General features: G+C 39.1%; 1 protein-coding gene across 1 annotated transcript in view; it reads right to left on the reverse strand.

Moving 5' to 3' along the window:
• Positions 1-129: 129 nt before the first annotated feature.
• LOC117487559 (voltage-dependent R-type calcium channel subunit alpha-1E) overlaps positions 130-21,654 on the reverse strand; it is a 118,309-nt gene continuing 96,784 nt past the window's right edge. Inside the window, 10 exon segments of the mRNA XM_034136208.1 lie at positions 130-1,018; positions 1,282-1,438; positions 1,819-2,000; positions 2,676-2,823; positions 4,277-4,417; positions 6,105-6,255; positions 8,307-8,413; positions 9,510-9,610; positions 9,929-10,036; positions 11,308-11,413. Of these exon segments, the coding sequence (XP_033992099.1) occupies positions 615-1,018; positions 1,282-1,438; positions 1,819-2,000; positions 2,676-2,823; positions 4,277-4,417; positions 6,105-6,255; positions 8,307-8,413; positions 9,510-9,610; positions 9,929-10,036; positions 11,308-11,413 (1,605 nt within the window). The 3' untranslated portion in view covers positions 130-614.

Raw genomic sequence — 21,654 nt, forward strand, 5'->3', positions numbered from 1 at the left:
CAGCATTCGGCGCCACTCGATGACGTAGTATACTTGAAATAGTGGCTCTGCAGCGGGTGTACTCGACATTGAGAAACGGCCACTGTGTCCTAACCGTTGCTATCAGCTAGCATCGTTAGCGGTACTCAATCAGAAGCTTAATGGTGTGTTTCTTAAATACTAAACAAAACCCCCACATGAATAACTTGTATATTTATAGTGTTGTATGTTTGTTCGCTTCACTTCAGCTACAACACGGCGGCCATTGAGTGTGAGAAGTGTCCAGCGTTCAACACTTAACTTTTGGACCGTTATGAAAGCACCATCCAGGCAGTCATTTCGCCAAAACGTTGCATTTAAACGCACTTCAAATGCAATCAAAACAGCAGGAAGTACGCAGTTTGAGACACAGGACAGATCTCAGAGGTCCTTGTGCCTCATGGAGTCGCTTCCTCTTCCTCGTTCCTCTTGTGCCTCGTGGAGTTTTTTTTAGCAGCGGTCGTCATTGGAACGCACTTAAGCAATCAGAACAGCAGATGTAAATACAGAAGTATGCAATTTGAGACACAACACAGATCTCAGAAGTCCTTGTGCCTCGTGGAGATTTTTTCCGAGTCGCCTCCTCTTCTGTTTTTTTAGCAGCGGTCGTCCTCGTCCGTGTCGCTCAGCAGCTCATTGGCTCCAGAAGAACTCGCCTGGCCCAAAGTCTTCGTGCGGATGTGTCCGTTGGGAACCTGCCAGGAGTGTCTGAGTTGGGGGGCGGAGCTTATGGCGTTGGCTCGTCCCAAACTGGTGGCCACGGCCGTCTCAAAAGTGAGAGTTTCCTCCCCGTCAGCTCCCTCCATGACGTCATCGTGAAACGGCAAGAAGGGCTCTGAGATGTAGCGTTGAGGCGAGGGGTGGCTTTGACTTCCAGATGACCCCTGACCTCCAGATGACCCCTGACCTCCAGATGACCCCTGAACTGGAGGAAGGGGGCTGGTTTCTTTCTCCGGTTTCAATTTGGAGGCTCCAGATCCATCCTGAGGCGGGGAATCAAGATTCAAGGCTTTTATTGTCATTTTGCACACAATTAATTAACACATTAATGCACACAATATCTGTTTTCTTTTTTTATTATAGTATGTAAATACTGCTATATTTTACTATAATATTTTTTAATGTTATTATAGTTTTCTTAAAATACTTATCTATCTGTGTTTTTAATAAAAGTTCAGGTGTTTAACAGTGGAGGAGGATGTAAGATAAGATAAGATTGTTGTGCCAGAGTTACAAAAATACCAAAAAGATGTACCTCGGGGACGGAGGAAGATTCTGCTAAAACTGGGACGGCGGAGGTTTGGCAGACCAGAGGAGAGTAAGAGATGTAGGGTCGAGGGCGAGAGGGAGTCTGAGGAAGCTGGCGACGATTTCGAGGCGTCCCGGAGTCAGAGTGGGCGGGGCTTACAGACGAGTTCACCTGCAAACAACACACACAACACACACACAGGTACGTTCAGTTCAAATTAGCTTAACCAGGGATGTGATTCAAAGTCAATTGAGTCAAAATTCTGTGAAAAAGTCAAAGTTCTGTGAAAGGTCAAAATTCTGAGACATTTCTGAAAAAAAGGCAAAATTCTAAGAAAAAGTCAAAATTCTTAGAAAAAGTCTAAATTCTTAGAAAAAGTCTAAATTCTTAGAAAAAGTCAAATTTCCGGCGAGTTCAGCCTATCTCTAAATGTATCCTTTCACACCAAAAAAAAAAAAAAAACCCTCACTATCTGAACTACTAAGAATGGGACAAAGCGAAACACAGGGATGGCAACAACCCACTAACCTAGTGTGTGTCTAACCTCCTACCTGTCTCTGTAAGGTGTGAGTCCGTCCTTCGCTCGGGGATCTGGAGTGTCTCCTCTCACAGGAAGTGTCTCTGCTTCGCTCTTCAGAGTTACATCTGGAAACGTCCGGAGACAGCAGGTGGCGCCGCTCCTTAGATCGCCCTCGCTCGTGACTGCTGGTTTCTCTGGGGTTGTTTTTAGGACCTGAGAGGCGTTTAACGGAAATAAAACCAACTCAGATCTGTGGCAAACAAACGTTTATGATACTTACACGTTTAGTTCAGCAGGATAATATCCACATATTAACACCACTTTATGATTTTGGAGTAAAATGCTAAATATAGGATATAAAGGTCACATGACTTCACGTCACCACCGCTAATCTAAAGGTGGCTAATGTTAGGCTATAAAGGAACTACAGCACGGTCACATGACTTCGCATCACCACCGCTAAGCTAAAGGCGGCTAATGTTGGGCTATAAAGGAACTACAGCACGGTCACATGACTTCGCATCACCACCGCTAAGCTAAAGGTGGCTAATGTTGGGCTATAAAGGAACTACAGCACGGTCACATGACTTCATGTCACCACCGCTAAGCTAAAGGTGGCTAATATTGGGTGTGATGACGTTTAGTCGTCTCATTTAGACACTTGTTTTTTATTTATTTACTGACATATTTCATGTCGCAGAACAAAGCGTTAAAATCTTTTCAGCTTGTGTTAACCACAGACCTTATTTTAGGATAAAAACACATTCAGAAAACCATTCAGGAGGGAACAGGAAGTGCCAAAACGCTGCCTCATTTCCAGGTTTTAGGACTCATTCTTGCAGCACTTTATATGTATGTGACTAAAGGAGTTGTGGTGCGTTCACTGACCTCTGTAGCTCCTCTGTCGTGGTCGGTACTCGCCGTCCGGACTGATTCTCTCCAGAGAGTGCTGCTCCTGCCAGAGGCCGTTCACACACTGATCCCCGATGGTGGAGAAGGAGCGCTTCATCAGCTTACTGTCTGCAGACATCCCAGCCTACAGAGATGGGGTCACACATCCTTTACTCAAGTAGAAGTACAGATACTTGTGTTTAAAAATACTCTGGTAAAAGAAGTAGAAGTACTGACTAAACTTCTTTACTCAAGTCAAAGTAAAGAGGCTTTGAAATGTACTTCAGTAAAAAGTACCCATAACTAGCAGCTGTTTTAAAGAGTACCTGACCTCCCTTTATATTAATAGAACAATAATGTCATTGTTAGCTAATGAATGTTTCCATGCTGAACAACGGCAACATGACAACGTTTTCATTGGTCCCTCTTCTTTAGAGAAGACCAGGAAATGATGGATACACGGATCGTGTTCAAATCAATAGGCACGCAATGACTCTAAATAATAATGATCACGCCACCAAACACACATTCAAACTAAAGGAACCAGCCTGTTTGGAAAATGTAAGAAGTAGAAAGTACAGGTATTTGGGTTCAACATGTAAGAAGTAGAAAGTACAGGTATTTGTGTTCAACATGTAAGAAGTAGAAAGTACAGGTATTAGTGTTCAACATGTAAGAAGTAGAAAGTACAGGTATTTGTGTTCAACATGTAAGAAGTAGAAAGTACAGGTATTTGGGTTCAACATGTAAGAAGTAGAAAGTACAGGTATTTGGGTTCAACATGTAAGAAGTAGAAAGTACAGGTATTTGTGTTCAACATGTAAGAAGTAGAAAGTACAGGTATTTGTGTTCAACATGTAAGAAGTAGAAAGTACAGGTATTTGGGTTCAACATGTAAGAAGTAGAAAGTACAGGTATTTGGGTTCAACATGTAAGAAGTAGAAAGTACAGGTATTTGTGTTCAACATGTAAGAAGTAGAAAGTACAGGTATTTGGGTTCAACATGTAAGAAGTAGAAAGTACAGGTATTTGGGTTCAACATGTAAGAAGTAGAAAGTACAGGTATTTGGGTTCAACATGTAAGAAGTAGAAAGTACAGGTATTTGGGTTCAACATGTAAGAAGTAGAAAGTACAGGTATAGTGGAGTAAAGTACTGATACCAGAAAAATGTACTTATGTACAGTAACAAAATATTTGTTCTCCACTACTTCCCACCTCTGCTGGCCTACACAAACAGAGGAGGGACTACTTAGGTCACTGTAGATGTATATTTACACCTCTCTCAATATCAAACACACACAGGAGTATGTATTGAAGATCACGAAATGTGCAGAAGAAACTCTTCAGAAAAAGTGAAATAAAAATAAATAAATGCTATTAAAGCACTTCAGAGATTTAAAAGATGTAATGCCTAGTTTTGACAATGAACATGAAAAGTCTCCTCCAATAGCGAAACATACAATACACTTATGACCTGAAAGTAAATCAGAATATATAAATATTTAAACGCGATGTTGTTTACTGTATAATATATTGATAATATCTAACAGCAGCAGATATGAAAGTGTGTTTGATAAAGGTTATGACTCTTTATTACCGGAAGATCGACAGCCAGCCGGGGCATGGAGGACGCTCTGATGGAGGCGCAGCGCTGAGGGGATTTAATAACAGCTGAGTCGTGAAGATGATGATGATGATGATGATGCATCACCTGGTTATACTCCATCACATCCGGCACCTTAAACACACACGAGAGAAGAGAGGGTATTCATCATGTGATTCTCATCTCAAGAGTCAAATCCAACAATTCACACATGGATTGCACAGTTTTGTGGTAATTAACATTCTCAGAAAAATACTGAGAAATGTCACATTTCTGAGGAAAAATAAACATTTTGAAAAAAAGTCAAAGATTATTAGAAAAAGTCAAATTTCTGAGAAAAAGTCTAAATCCTGAGAAAAGTCAAAATTCTTTAGAAAATGTCAAAATTCTTAAAAAAGTCAAAATTCTTAGAAAAAGTCAAATTCCTTAGAAAATCAAAGTTCTTAAAATGACTTAAAACCAATTGAATTAATGGTTACCAGTGTGTGTAGGTGATGGTGTGTGTAGATGATGGTTACCAGAGTGTGATGGTGATGGTGTGTGTAGGTGATGGTGATGGTGTGTGTAGGGGATGGTGTGTGTAGGGGATGGTGTGTGTAGGTGATGGTGTGTGTAGGGGATGGTGTGTGTAGGTGATGGTGTGTGTAGATGATGGTGTGTGTAGATGATGGTTACCAGAGTGTGATGGTGATGGTGTGTGTAGGTGATGGTGTGTGTAGGGTGATGGTGTGTGTAGGTGATGGTGTGTGTAGATGATGGTTACCAGAGTGTGATGGTGATGGTGTGTGTAGGTGATGGTGTGTGTAGGGGATGGTGTGTGTAGGGGATGGTGTGTGTAGGTGTGGTGTTGTAGGGGATGGTGTGTGTAGGTGATGGTGTGTGTAGGTGATGGTTACCAGAGTGTGATGGTGATGGTGTGTGTAGGTGATGGTGTGTGTAGGTGATGGTGTGTGTAGGTGATGGTGTGTGTAGATGATGGTTACCAGAGTGTGATGGTGATGGTGTGTGTAGTGATGGTGTGGGGGTAGGGGGTGGGGTGTGTAGGGGATGGTGTGTGTAGGTGATGGTGTGTGTAGGTGATGGTGTGTGTAGGGGATGGTGTGTGGGTAGGTGATGGTGTGTGTAGGGGATGGTGTGTGTAGGTGATGGTGTGTGTAGGGGATGGTGTGTGTAGGTGATGGTGTGTGTAGGGGATGGTGTGTGTAGGGGATGGTGTGTGTAGGTGATGGTGTGTGTAGGTGATGGTGTGTGTAGGGGATGGTGTGTGTAGATGATGGTTACCAGAGTGTGTAGGTGATGGTGTGTGTAGGTGATGGTGTGTGTAGGTGATGGTGTGTGTAGGGGATGGTGTGTGTAGATGATGGTTACCCAGAGTGTGTAGATGATGGTTGTGTGTAGGTGATGGTGTGTGTAGGGGATGGTGTGTGTAGGTGATGGTGTGTGTAGGGGATGGTGTGTGTAGATGATGGTTACCAGAGTGTGTAGATGATGGTGTGTGTAGATGATGGTTACCAGAGTGTGTAGGTGATGGTGTGTGTAGGTGATGGTGTGTGTAGGTGATGGTGTGTGTAGGTGATGGTGTGTGTAGGGGATGGTGTGTGTAGGTGATGGTGTGTGTAGGTGATGGTGTGTGTAGGTGATGGTGTGTGTGTAGATGATGGTTACCAGAGTGTGTAGGTGATGGTGTGTGTAGGGGATGTGTGTGTGTAGGTGATGGTGTGTGTAGATGATGGTTACCAGTGTGTAGGGGATGGTGTGTGTAGGTGATGGTGTGTGTAGGTGATGGTGTGTGTAGGGGATGGTGTTTGTAGATGATGGTTACCAGAGTGTGTAGGTGACGGTGATATTGGTGATATGGAGATCGATAATCTCCCTCCTCTTCCTCCGCCTTTTCCTCCCTGGAGCGAGACAGCGGCTGCAGGAACATTTCCTGAGGAGGGACGGGGCTGAGAGCCACGAAACCTCCTCTGGTTCTGCAGGAACACACACACAGAAACTCAATTACAGAACATCAATTAGTGTTCATGGTGATAAAGGAACTGAGTGATCAAATCCACAGAAAACAAAAGGTTATTTTCCTACTGTGAGTCATTTCTTGAGTTAATTCCTATCTCTTAATACTGTATATCCTCCTGGGAACCCTCCTACGTGTTTAGGGTTAAAAAACATCTTGCAATTTAGACTTTTTTTCATTTCATTACATTTTTAATGTTACAGTAGGTCCACTGTAGAGGACGTCAAGACCATTTTAGTGTGAAAAGACAGCCATAATGAACAGATAAACTATGTAACATAATGAGGCTTATAGAGTGATCTTAATACAATAATACATTCACCTTTATTTAAACAATAAATAAGTAATTGATCTGAACATTGCTGTATAATTGATCACCTACTGTACAGCAGTGTTGGAGAGTAACTAAGTACGTGGCTGAGGATATGTTTTGACCCCAGTCAGATGTGTCCTAAAAGTATTTAAATACAAGTACATTTACTTCAGAACTTTACTTAAGTACAAGTTTGAGGACTTTACTTGAGTATTTTCTATTCTATGCAACTTTGTACACCTGCCTCACTACATTGTAAAGGGAAAAGCTAAATAGTGTACTTTTACTCTGCTATTTATTTATTTAACATTCGTAGTAACTGGTTAATTTTTACATTTGAAAGCACGTGACGCAGTACTGGACTCCTTATACTGTGTGCCCAGTACTTAGATAGAGGCATGTAGATTCACACTTAGTATTAGCCTACAGAACAGCACAGCTCACAGAGAAGAGAGAACAGCTGATACACTCAGAATCTTTGGTCAAAAAGTCTGCATTTTTAAAGCCTGCATTTTTTTTTTAAATAAAGTCAGATTTTTTTTGTAAAAAGTCAGATTTTGGAAAATAAATCCAAAAAATGAATTGCATTTTTTATAAAAAGTCCAAATTTGTTCAGAAAATTGTATTTTTTCATAAAAAGTCAGGAATTTGAAAAAAAGTGAGATTTTGGACTAAAGTGAGATTTTTTTTCAATTTTTGTAAAAAAGTGAGATTTGAAGAAGAAGTTAGAAATATGTAAAAATTCAGAAATAAAACAATTTATTTTTGATTTTTGAAAAAAATCTGGATTCTGAGTATTTTTAAAAGAAGATGGTTAGGGCCACGTGTAAAAACAAAAAAGATTCCATAAAGCAGACTCAGACTTATGAAGCTCAGCGCAAGTTCAACCAGGAAGACCGTCTTTTCCTTCATTAATATGTCTATGTCACTACTACAGAGCTCCTCTCAATAAGTGATCGGGGGCGTCACTCCCAAGCTTAACCAATCACTTTGCTCTATTCTCACAAGCCTATCACAGCGCTCTGCTAAACCTTTTAAATCTGCTCTCCCCTCTGTCAGCTGTCATTTCAGGTGACTCGACGCAGCCCTCCTCCACCCCTTTTCACCTCCTGTCCCTCTGAATCCAGGGTCAAGCTAAGCCCCTCCCCTTCAGACCGACCCCAACTATCCATTCACCACCACCAGGGTCAAGCTAAGCCCCTCCCCTTCAGACCGAACCCAACTATCCATTCACCACCACCAGGGTCTAGACCCCGGGGGGGGGGGGGGTTTCATCGGATCGGTTCTCCCCTCCCGAATGATACTCCTGCACAACGGGGCCTAATCGCCAAAACTCCATTACATTCATTTGTGTATTCCTGGCAATAAATAGGTGTTCTTCCATCAAAACCGTCTCTCCTGATTGAAAAAGTATTAGCCTAGAACAGCTAAAAAAAATGTCAGATTTGTGTAAAAAGTGAGACTTTGATCCTTTAAAACACAGACTTGTCTTTTTAGGTTTTACTCACACTGTAATCCTGCGAGTAATCAACAATATTTGGAAAAGTAACTGTAAGGGAATACAGTTACCTTTTTGGGTACCCTGATTATGTAATCCCGTTACATGTCATCTGTTACTCCTCAAGCCTGCCTACCAGTATACATCCATAGAGCTTATCAAATATAAATAACTGAGGAGAATGAAAGCTGATATTTACAGAGCGGATCCGGCGCTGTGCCCGAGGAATGAAAGAGATTTAGCGTTGCATAGGATCTCCTGAGGAAGAGAGGAGGCGTCCATTCTCTGGAACATGGGGGCGTGTTTCTACAGGGAGGAAACACAGGGGATTAAAGAGGGGACAATACACAACTTTAAACACTTCATATAAAACTGACTGGCTTTATCAGGCTTCATTTAATTTAAACATATATTTTGTACATATATCATATATTAAGGCCATTATAGGTCAAATGATTAGATTATTATTTTATCCAAAGCGACTTACAATACTGTGGACAATCCCCACAGGAGCAATTTGGGGTGAAGTGTCTCAGGGACACAACGACATGCTGACTGCAGTGGGGTTTGAACCTGTGACCCCCTGATCCCAACACCTACGCACAACCCACTGCGCCACACGTCTCCGAATCAATGAAAAAAAAACTTTGCCAAAATGTTCAGAGAAAGGTTCCCAGAATTTCAAAGATAAAAGATATATTCTCGAAAATAAATGTTGTTTATTTACGAGAAGAAAAAACACGTGGATATTCTTTTGAGATTAAAGTTGTAAACTAACAAGAAAGAAAAAGGATGTTTTCTGATCTTTAAATTGTGCATTTCCTAGAAGGTAAATCAGACATTTCAAGGAGATTATCCTCCATATTCATTGGATAAAGAAGTCGTAACTTTACGAGAAACAAACGAGATTCTCTCAGATGAAGTGACACATTTGCAACAAGGATTTTGTTGTTGTTGAAACCACATCGCTTCACTTAGCAATGTTAGAGCAACCTCATCAACTGTGGAACCCAAAAGCCCAAATAAACCTTCCTACAAAACAGGTAAACAATTCAACATTTAAGGGGGAAAAGAGAATAATTATGTAAATAAAACTTGTGAAGTGGACTGATTTCGTAAAACCTCATAGGCCAGATTTTATTTTAATTTTTACAAACGTATGATTTTACCGTGAAGTCCTGATCACTCCCTAATGTTCGTATTTTTTACTGTTTTTATTTTATCTTTGTGTTAAAAAAAGAAAAACGCATTTCGGACAGACAAACTTAAGATGTACAATTACTATGTCTTGAAAAAAAAAAGTGTCAATAAAAAATATATTACAAAGAAAATAAGAAATTGCAATGTTTAAATCAAAATAAAGAGTAAATACTCAAATAAAACTTGTCAGTGTTTGTTGCACCTGTTCCTCCAGCTGCTGCCGGAGCTTCTTGGCTTTGCTCTGCTTGTAGTAATCCATAATCATCATGGCAGCGTAGATCTTCCCGATGGTCATATCACTGGCTGGAGAGAGAGAGAAAGAGAGAAAGAGAGCATCAGAACAGACTTCAAGAGTGCGTTATCACATCTTATTACACGGCTTAGTTCAAAACCAGACTCAGGGACAGTCTCGTCCCTCAGGCCATCAGACTGTTAAACACCTGAACTTTTGAAAGAACATCCATCATCTGTTTGCAACTGAGATGACGTTATTTTTTAAGTATGCTATATAAATGAAATGTATTATTATTATGATTATTATTTACAACAGAGAGACATATATTCTTCATGACCAAGGTTGGAAGGTGAAGCGAAACTTATGGTTGTGTGTTTTGACGTCACCTTTGTGAATGGGAACCAGGACGTCCAGAGTCTTCTGAGAGAGGTGAGGCCAGATCACCCCGATCTCCTTCTGCAGGTCCAGGTCCATCTGGTTCCTGTCCTCCCCTCCTGAACATTAAACAACACATTTCTTTATTCGCCTACACATTCATATTTATATTGAAGACACATAGAAAATACATTTGGTACATTGATAGATTAGATTGAACAGTTCAAAGCTACTAGTGTTCAGCTTAGTCTCTACTATTGCACATCAAATGAATCCATACACAGATGATCTTCACTTGAAGGCGTACAATATTTAAACCACATTTACAACCAAAACAGACCATGTAGCCAACATGTAAGAGAGTGTTGTACAGACTAACGGGACAACACAAAAATAAATAATAAATAAATACAAGATAAAAATAATAAATAATAATAATAAAACAATACAAAGACAAAAAATAAATATATAATAAAGAGGAAAGGGGGGGGGGTTCATTAATCAGTAGACAAACATTAGGGAGAATTGAAGAAGGTTAAGAAGGGTTGCCACTTAGTGTAAAACCTAGAGGTTTCGCCTCTTAAAGAATATTATTCTCCAGTTCTAGAAAAGACATGCTGATATCCAAGAGAGGGAGTTACACAGTCACGAGATGGAGGAATAGAAAGCAGTATTCAATGTTTACTTCAGATTAGCCATGTATTGATTATCCTCTCAGGAATGGAAGTAGTCAAAACAAAAAAAGAGAATTTGTTGGTATTTTTCTCAAAATTCTGACTTTTTCAAAAACTTCTGACTTTTTCTCAAAAATCTAAAAATTCGGACTTTTTCTCAAAAATCTGAATTTTTCTCAAAAATCTATTTTTTAAAAATGTTCTCTCAAAATTCTGACTTTTCCCTCAAAATTCTGAATTTTTCTGAAACATTTAAAAATTCTGTCTTTTTCTGAATACTTCAAAATGTTAATAATCCCTGGTCCCCGGCTTGAGCTTCAACCTCAGGATCCATGTATTTGTGATCCTCTCCAGAATGGAAGGAGTCATCACATACAGAGCATCAACTAGTTCCTGAACAGTGTCCTTCACATGCTGATATCCAAGAGAGGGAGTTACACAGTCACAAGATGGAGGAATAGAAAGCAGTATTCAATGTTTACTTCAGATTAGCTCCACGTCAGAAATGAGCATGCTTGTCATATGTCTATCTCCATAGAGGCTGAATCATCATGTTAATCACATAGCTATCATATGCCTCAAACAGTCCTGATGCTCTTCTAGGTAATCATACATCCTGTCATGTACACAGCTACAGTTGGGATACCTTTGTTATCATGTTACTCTCATGTTAGAAGAGGACATTCACTATTTTCCCAACATATTTCCCCCCTCACCTCGGGCGATCTTGACCTCCAGCGCGGTGCGGATGAGGGCCATCAGGGTGGAGGTGAAGTGGACCGACATGTCCTCGTCCACAGGCATGTTCATCAGGACCAGCCTCTGAAATCAGCGAGCCAACGTTAGAGGTAAATAACAAATACACGACAACAATGACATGAAAAAGAGCCCAGAGCGGCTGTGGTGGGTCATCGTGTTGTGGTCATCTAGAGGTCGTTATTCATTAATCTTCTTATTATATCAAAATGACAAATTATAGTTTAGTTTGAACAAGATTTCAATTATTTTAGCTCACAGTTAACTATTAACATTTCAAATGTCACATGATCAAGGTTGGACACAGTCAGGAATAGCGTTGTGTTTCAGAGACATATTTTTCTCTTGCATTATGTTGGGCTTTAACATTTGTGATGAGAATATTTAAAATATATATATAGTGAGTTATAGTTTAAAGTATTTTTATTAGTATTATTAAGATTTTGGATACTGATTTTCGTTCTGGAAAGTCAACTGGAGTGTATTTACTTATACATATATATTTTTAGGTTGAACAAAACAGCAATTCGATGCGTAATCTTTTTAAAATGTGTGTCGGACCTCCTCGCTTCAGCTTCAGAAGATTACAATCTGATTACACCTCTCCTCTGAAGGTTACATATTCAAAGGAGAGGTGTAATATATCCCCTCCTCTCACCTATATGCACCCACACACTGACATCCACTGCTTTCAAACTGAATTTTAAACATTATTTTTTATTTAAACATTACTGCAACTCCAGTGTGAGAAATCTTACTGAAGAAACTGAATCAGGAACACGTGTAGTTTAGAGTTTAAGCATTACAAGTCATTCTGCTGCTGCATCTGCACACATTCACTTCATATTCTCTCAAAATGTCATGCAAGAAAACGCTTTTAGTTCCAGCAGAATCCCCCCATGCTCTTATACGTCTGGTCCGTTGGGAACCGCTGTGTTCTTATATTATAAAATAACATTTGTTTAATTTCAGCTCAAAGGAAAAACACCCACATTATAAGTGAGTTAGCCAACAGGCCCGTACATCTGTTACGGAGATAATTAGATAATCAATTTAGGATTTGACAGAACTGATGAGCGACCACAGCCTTTCTGAGCATCATTCATTAACATGTTAGTTTGTTTGATTTGTTCACTTTGTAATGAGACAACAATGAACGATACAGGAGGACAGAGAGGATCGCTTTGATTTATTTTGACTGAGAAGTAATGATTATGTTCTCCAAATAACAAATGTGCAATCTTTAAAATAACAAAAAACTAAGGTAATAAAATAAAAACACATTCAAACTCCTGTCCTCCTGTAAACGATCTGAACAGTGTGTGCTGTTTTCTTAGTTTCAAAGGAGAGGATTAAACAACACACACTGCAGTAATGTGATGATGCATGCTCACACACACACACACACACACACACACACACACACACACACACACACACACACACACACACACACACACACACACACACACACACACACACACACAGGGCAGTATCAGGAGGCGCATGCAGACAGGAGGAAACACACACACACACACACACACGTTCACATTACACACACACACGCATGTTCACATTACACACACACACACACGTTCACACACACACACACACACACACACACACACACACACACACACACACACACCACACACACACACACACACACACACACACACACACACACACACACACACACACACACACACACACACACACACAGGGCTGTAACAGGAGGTGCATGCAGACAGGAGGAAACAAAGAAATGAAGTGATGGAATATCTGACGGCGGATTTCTACAAATGATGAGATTCAGGAGATGTTTGACAACTCTCTGACTTCTTGTTCTTTGGTACATAAGCTCCATCAAAAGCAGAACATTACGTCTTAATTTCTGCCATGAAGCAAAACTAAAATCATCTGAGTTCACAAAGCGTTACTGCATTCAGAGGTGGAAGAAGTACTCCGATTTGTTTACATAAGTCAAAGTAGAATCACCCAAAAAAACACTAAGTAAAAGTCCTGCATCTAAAATCTATTTGATCTTTTCATATAAAAATATAATATATACTTTGCACACTTGTCTTGTGTTTATAAAATCTTGTGTGTACAGTACAGATGGAGCCTCTTATTTTGGACCCCAGCATACAGCTTCCTGCCGACTGCCAGCCAGTTGCCAGCCAGTTGCCTGCCAAAGACCAGTATTCAGGAATGTTAGGCCCTCCCACTATTCTCCAATTTCAGGGTTTAACCAGGAGATGGCGCTATATATTAAATAACTAAGACTTAGTTTTTCACAATAGAAAATGCAGATATTATATAAAAAACTAAAGTTAAAATCTTGTTTTTAATGCCCCAAGAGCAATAACATCTTGTCACAAGCTTTTTGGAAGAAAAAGACTGACTCAAGAGACCTGTAGTTGACTAATTACAGGCCTCAATAAAGTTCTGCCATTGGTTGTGAAAAACAACGGTGGACATAGTGGAAAGTGAAATTGACATTGTCGAATTTAATAAAAATACAAAATAATGTATCTGTGTACGTGTTTTACTATGTGATCTGCACTTATCAAACATCTAATTAAGGCGAGACACCCCAGGTGAATAGGGTATTTTTAACTTAAAGATATCAGCTAAATATTTCTCCAGTTAATTACTTACAATAAGGCAATTGTTTTTTGTATTACAAGTTTTCTGAAATAGCATGTTTAAATATCCAAATGAACCATTATCTCATGAAATATGCGCATATTTTAACACATTTCAGGAACCGAAATCTGAACTTTGGATAAAGCCAGGATCAAAATTATTGTTTCATTTTGTAGTCATATTAGTATCTAAGGCTTTTACAGAAGGGATTTTGGATATCTCTTTGTATCACTCCATAAATCAGAAAATACTGTCAACAGCCCTAAAATATCAATTTTCACCATGTTTTTAGGTATAAAATGTTATATAATTCAGGCTATGAATTATATATGACCAAACCCTTCTGTAAAAGCCTTCATAATATTGATAGGAATATAACTGGAAGGTTTGGTGTATGTAACTGCTGAGTGATTCTACAATTTAGGGTACATTCCATGTCCATTGATGTCCATTGATGATAATTATAATTATTCTAACTATTTTCTTCAAAAATATCATATTTTGCCTATTATTGGAAAGCATGTTATAATATCACACAAACATTATGTGCATCCTATGCTTTATTTAGCTTGAAATGTGTCATGATGTTCTTAAATTGTCAGTTTTTGCTATGTCCGTTTTTCAGTTGAGGGTGTCTTGGTTTCAAAATAATGAATAAAAACCATTAAAGTAAATTTAAAAAATGATTCATTTATTTCAAAAGTCTAAATACTAAAGAATAATAACATATTTTTAATTGATTTCCCCCTTTAAATAATTTAAATATCTTAATATATGAATGTCCGCAAAAGTTCTGTCAACTATGTTACTAACAGAACTTCCCCCTTTAACTCAAAAATTGTTTGTCCCAATACCATGTCACCAGCATCACATGATGCCATGTTCCTCTTTGGCAGACATTTTGAACACACTGTGGTGATTGTCCTCTACATTTTTACAATATTTTATGTATAATAGCACATGGTCAATTAATATACTCATTGACAATCAACAATGTTACGTACATTGTTATGGTTTACAATTGTTTAATGATTTTAATTCAATTATATGTGCAAATGTGATGTTAACCTGTTCAAGAAAATGACATGTGGTCATCCAGGCAAGGCCTACCATTGAAATGATGGGTCAAAATAGGGAAATTGTCAACTAGGTTACCTGTCAACTGAGTTACCCAGTACTGTAATAACTGTAGTAACTTAGTTGACAGGTAACCTAGTTGACAATTTGTACGACATGTAGACGTCATTACACATCATTATCAATGGAATTTTGCACTTCTGCCTTGAAATTAACATAGTGCTGATGGTTAATAATGTGTCCAGTCAACTATGTTATTTGCGTCAAATGTTTGACTTTCATTGTCAACTATGTTGCACCTCATTTTTTCAAATTTAAAATATCTAAAATAGTGCTTCTGATATCCTTTATAGTATAATGTATATCTACACAGGTTGGAGTTTTACATGACATCTCTTAAAACTATCAAAATGACCTGTATGGTAGTTTTATAATACAAAATATCCCTAAACTTAATGACAGTGCTGAACATATCACATGAAAAAACAAAACTTTAATACAATTATTTTTTAAACTTTAAAAAATCTTTGGATATATGGTAGAATAGACTCAAGAGCCTTTCAAATTTGATTTTACTTGAAGTGCAGGACTTAATCAAATGATTGTAATGACATCAAGTTTGTCCGTAACATAGTTGACAAACTGAGTAGTGAAAACATCCTTTCCCTTAAAATAAAAAAATATATAAAAATGTTTAAGCTTTGCAACTAGTGGATATGTTACACTGAGGAATATACTAACTTGAACCACTGATTGTTCTATCTATACATTTTATTTGGCATTAGTAAATAATTATGCACATTTACAGATATTTTACATGATATGAGTGATAACACGTGTTATAAGGGCTATTTCGCACAATAGGTGTGCCTTGAGATTTTTACTTGTCCTTTGGTGTGCCTTGGGCACAAAAAGTTTGGGAACCACTGCTGTAGAGAAATGTAAACGTTCACCATCCCCCACCCGCCTACTGTATGTTGCTTTTTGACATGTAAATGGGTAACTACCCCCCTCTGACTTTCACACCAGCGCTTTTCCCTTTCTAGCTCCTAGCGAGAGCTTTTCTGGTTCAGCTCCCGTTTCCCTTTTCAGCTCCCGCTCTGTTCACACTGCCCAGAGCTGCCGAGAGATTTTCTCCCACAACAACGGGGGGGGGACTGCGTCGGGTCGACGATCGTGTTGCTTTTAATCATACGAAGCCAGATTAAATTAAATAACGACTTCTCCAACCTTATACTTTTCTCCAGAGTGCCGTGGTTCATTGTTTATTAATGTGTTTCAGCATTTACCGACCGCTACAGTGCTGGCTGCTCTTCAACGGGAGTGTATTCTCCCGTTAGCTCCAGGTTAGCTCACACGGCTCTAAAGTATTCACTGTCTGACTGTCACACAAGCAGCTGATACATATCCCCAGTTCCCCTTAAGTGAATGTGTGTCAGTCTGAATTGACACTGTTTGGCATCACAACGCTGTTATGAAAGTTTCTCTGGTATAACATGGGTGATGTTAGCATAGCAACCGAAGCTAAACGGACTACTTGCTAAGCCGTTTTCTCCAGGCACTTTTTACCGGCCTATTTTTCATTATGATTCTACTTGTGATAGTCGGACATGACAACCTGTACAGCCCATGTATTAATTCCATCCGATAGCTGCTATAATAACAAACCAAACGTCTGCCTGCTCTCCACAATGATCAATAACAGCGAACGGATGGTCAAAGTAAGGTTTCCTGCACGCCTCGACGTAAGAGACGTAAGCGACGCCGCGTCATAGCTCCAAAGCTCTTGCCTCTGGACCGACAACTTTTTGGAGCTGGAAGTGAACCGCATTCCGGAGCTATGACGCGCCGCCGCTGCGGTGTGAACAGGAAAAACCGGCGCTTTTCAGGCTCTAGCTCCCAGCAGGAGCTGGAAAAGCGCCGGTGTGAAAGGGGCATGTGTGAATACCTGTTGTACCTGTCCGGGGCTAAGCCCATAGGACGATGCTCTGATGTCATCACCCTCGCACATTGGTCATATGTTTACAAAAAACGATGTTAACACTTTCTCGTTCTTAATATATGCTATATTTAGGGTCGATATGTGTTGAATTTACTTTAAAATAGCAGATCACTGTGATTCACTTCTCCGCGGCTCCTCCGTGCAGAGAGGCCCCCCCCCCGTTGACAATTCACGAGCGTCTAACTCTCTCCCCCCTGTGAAGAGATATCACAGGGGGGGGTTGGGACACACACATTCCGATGGCCAATTCGTTTTAAACAAAGAGTGGGGTGGGGGCTGGTGAACGGTATGGTCAATGTTTGTAAACACTGTGACATTTTGACTTTATTTGATCATTTCAGTTAAAAACTAACGTTCATATTTCATATTACTGTTTTGCCTGGCTGGACCTGTAATTTACAGGAAAGGAGTGCACGCTACTAAAGAGACACGCTACCATGGAAACCAAACAATGGTGTTGCTGTATTGAAGTCCGAGTGGAAACAGTCATATTTGGAGCGTTATGTTAGAATGAAACAGCGAGGTCGTGACTCACAAAAAAAAAGTGTTACTTCACTAACTGTAAGCTTGTCACTCAGAGTAACCTACAGTTAACTTAACTGTTGGAAAAGAAAGATCAGAGTTAGGAGTGTGAACACACAGCTGAGAGCTGCCGTTTCATTCTGACTGTTTAAAAAACGGTAACAACGGACTATTTTTCTTAGCGGATGCATGTAAATTTAAATCAATACATAGAACTATGTTTTAAATCAATAAAAATATTTTCTAAATCCATAAAAGCATTTTAATTAATATTGGGAGTCATGTCGTTACTTTGTTGAGAATGTGGCCATGTAATAAGCGGGGTAATTTGCAGCGACTTGGTCATTATGGGGAAAAATAACACCCAGGGATCAAGATCCCTCCGCGACGCGGAGGGATCAGTAATTTTTAGTGAATTACTGAGTTTAGGCACGTTAATAACATTTTAATGAAGTTGAATACAGTATATTCATATTTGTCAGTGATTTCATGTCAATTCGGCGAACATAAACGATTAAATTAGGATTAAAAATCGAGAGCCGGCTGCTGTTCGTTACAGTAACCCAACTAGGACACTTGACACAGTGGCTTTTGGCAAAGCACACAAAGAAAACAAAAAAAACCGAGAGAGATGAATTATTGTTATTACAACGTGACTTCACTATTATTTAACAACTATTTTTATTGGGTTCTTTTATTTGGGGTTAAGTACATTGTCAGAATAAGTGAGAAATGGATTTAACTTCTGTTAGACAGCTATCATACTGAATAAATATTTATGCAAAAATGTATGGCATTAATAATGTATATCTAATTACATTTAAAAATGTATGGCATTAATAATGTATATCTAATTACATTAACTGTGAATGTCTTTCATTTTATTTAAAATGAAATAAAATTACATAAAACATTTTCCATAAAAAAGTTGATTCAAGAACAAATCAGTACTTTTCTTATATGACTATTATTGCTAAATTTGAAAGGTCTTTACCAGCTTTGGAATTATATATATATATATATATATAGCACCTTCTGCCATCCCATCTCTACTGACATATGGATCTTAACAAAGATCCGCTATACATTAGTACCAGATATACTGTACACGGACATTTTAGTGAACCAGACCAGCTGTTTCCGCCGGGTCTTCGCTTCCCGGGCATCACGTTGTTTACAAGTGTGTAGTGATGGGAATTATGGCTCTTTGAAGGGAGCCGGATCTTATGGCTCCGTTCCTTTCAAAGAGCCGTTCAAAAGAGCCGTTCAAAAGAGCCGTTTTTTTAAAAAGGGGGCGGGGTTACTAGGTTTATCTGCGAAATAATCACCAGGATAATGATTGACTGCATTGCCAGACCTAATGTCAATAATCTGCATTGTAAACATGACACAAGGTGGCGCCATATCCATGTCCTTCATGTCAGTGAATGTACTTTGAATTTACCCTCTGCATGTGTTAAGTAAATAAAGTTGCCTTGCCTTGAATGAAATTCACGCAACTCTTAATATTAGTAGTGTGTTTTTAAGTGGCGATGGAGATTATTTGTTGACCCTGCTTTAAAGGATATTTTGCCTTTACAAATGGTGCGCTTTATCACTGACTGGGTTTTGGTTGAAGTGAATCCAAATGCTGCTGCGTTTTCGCGTTTGGCTCATTTTACATCCGAAAAACACGTCGTCTATCTGTCCAGTACCACTTGTTATGACTTCTCTCTCTCGCGTATTCCGTTAAGACCCACCCCACCTAACTCCTCGTGCTGAAACCTACAAATCAGAGTAGGGGCGGGTCTTCACAGAATACGTTTGGGGAACAAAATCAAGCTTTTTAAAAGGCGAGTGAATTTTGGCAGGCAGTGAGTGCGGACCAACTTTGATTGAACGATAAGAAGAACGGCTCTCACCAAGTACGACTCGGTTCCCCTCGTTCGTACCAAAGAGCCGTTCAAAAGAATCGGCTCGTTCGCGACCGACACATCACTACAAGTGTGTTCAGATGCTAAATGACAAGTGCAAGTGACAATTGTTGTCGTCTTCTCTGTGAACGTTTTTTTCTCCGTTATTTTGCCATTTTCAGATTTAAATTTCGAGCGGAAAGCTAACCAGGAAGTAATAATTACTTAAGCGGAGAACGGAGAAAGTAAACGTTACAGCAGGCATAACAACAGCCGGTGTTTATTTTATTATAATATTCAAGAACAAATCAGTACTTTTCTTATATGACTATTATTGCTAAATTTGAAAGGTCTTTACCAGCTTTGGAATTATATATATATATATAGCACCTTCTGCCATCCCATCTCTATATATAATATCTATCCGTGACATATGGATCTTAACAAAGATCCGCTATACATTAGTACCAGATATACTGTACACGGACATTTTAGTGAACCAGACCAGCTGTTTCCGCCGGGTCTTCGCTTCCCGGGCATCACGTTGTTTACAAGTGTGTTCAGATCGTTCAGATGCTAAATAAAAGTTTAGCTTGTACTTTTGATACCCCGCCTCTCGGCACCACAACATCCAGTTTACTGTATTTCACATGAGCGATGTCGAACATTGAAAAGTCCTTATAAAATCTCTGTTATTAGATCAGTACTTTTCTTATATGACTATTATTGACTTGAACACTGAGAATGTATTTATTAACTTCAGACATTTGAAATATTTGAAATCAGATGAAAACAAACTGTAACGGACCCTGCCGTGTTATCTATGATTACTATGCCTTACTGTACATTCATAATTTCAGCCGGAGGTAGGTGGTAGGCATTGCGGAGGAGCAGATTGCGAGTGAGGTGCCTGTTCTAAACGAACTATTCCAGCTGTTATAAAGCATTAAATAAAAAGTAAGCAAGGAATACAGAATGTTTCGTTACGTAACTTTGTTGAGAATGTGGCCATGTACATGTAATACATGGGATCATTTGCAGCGACTTGGTCATTGTGGGGAAAAATAACACCCATCCTGATCGTTTCAATGAAGTTGAATACAGAATATTCATATTTGTCAGTGATTTCATGTCAATTCGGTGAACATAAACATCAATGATGATGATTAAATTAGGATTAAAAATCGGGAGAGCCGGCTCGTTCGTTTTTTCCGACTAAACAACATCTATTATTTAGAAGTTGATTTCACATGACTCCAGTGTGGAACCCCACTGCACCCCCTGGTGGATCAATGATCCATTGCAGCTGGCTTCACAATAATTAAATGTATTTATCATGGGGGCGGTATCAAGTCTGACTGGGGGCCGGCCGGCCATCACGGAACGTGCATGAACCGATCACGACCCTCGCACTTTAAACTGTCCAAAATAAGACGCTTCATCTGTATATAGTTTTAGTTGGATGTTGGTGTATTATAGTGTATTCTTACTAATTGTATAATCTATAGATGTCGTATAAACGTACTGTTTGTTTTAAATGTATGACAAAGCAGCTGTAACAAAACAGTGTTTCACTTTGGGATCAAAAAGTATATCTAATCCAGGGGGGTCAAACCCAAGGCCCGGGGGCCAAATCCGGCCCGTGACTTCATTTTTTGCGGCCCCACAAGAGCTTGCAAAGAATATAATATGTTTGTTATACGGTTACATGCCGATTTACAGAAGCACGTTGCCCATAAACTTCATCTCCCACAATGCATCTCAAATTTCACTTTTTTTGAGTTTGACTTTTTTTCCAGAATGTGGCTTTTCTTTTTAAATCATTTTGTGACATGGCTCACTGAAGAGACTTGCAATTATTTGCCCTAGACTTCTGCTTTCAGACGTAGTTAATTATGAAGTTATTACCCTATCCCATAATAATCCAATGCAGAGACAATAATGTAATATAATACATTATTTCATATATATTAAATATTTATATATGTATTTTTATGTAGTCTTAAAGTTACAACCGGCCCGTTGAGTGCAACCATAATGCTGATGTGGCCCGCGATGAAATTGAGTTTGACACCCCTGATCTAATCTAATACTTACAGTACAAAAAGTTTTCAAAAAAGAATCACCAAATTGTCAAAATACTCTGTTATAAGTAAAAGTCCTGC

The sequence above is a fragment of the Trematomus bernacchii genome, unplaced genomic scaffold (assembly GCF_902827165.1).
Source record: "Trematomus bernacchii unplaced genomic scaffold, fTreBer1.1, whole genome shotgun sequence".
Taxonomy (NCBI): domain Eukaryota; kingdom Metazoa; phylum Chordata; class Actinopteri; order Perciformes; family Nototheniidae; genus Trematomus; species Trematomus bernacchii.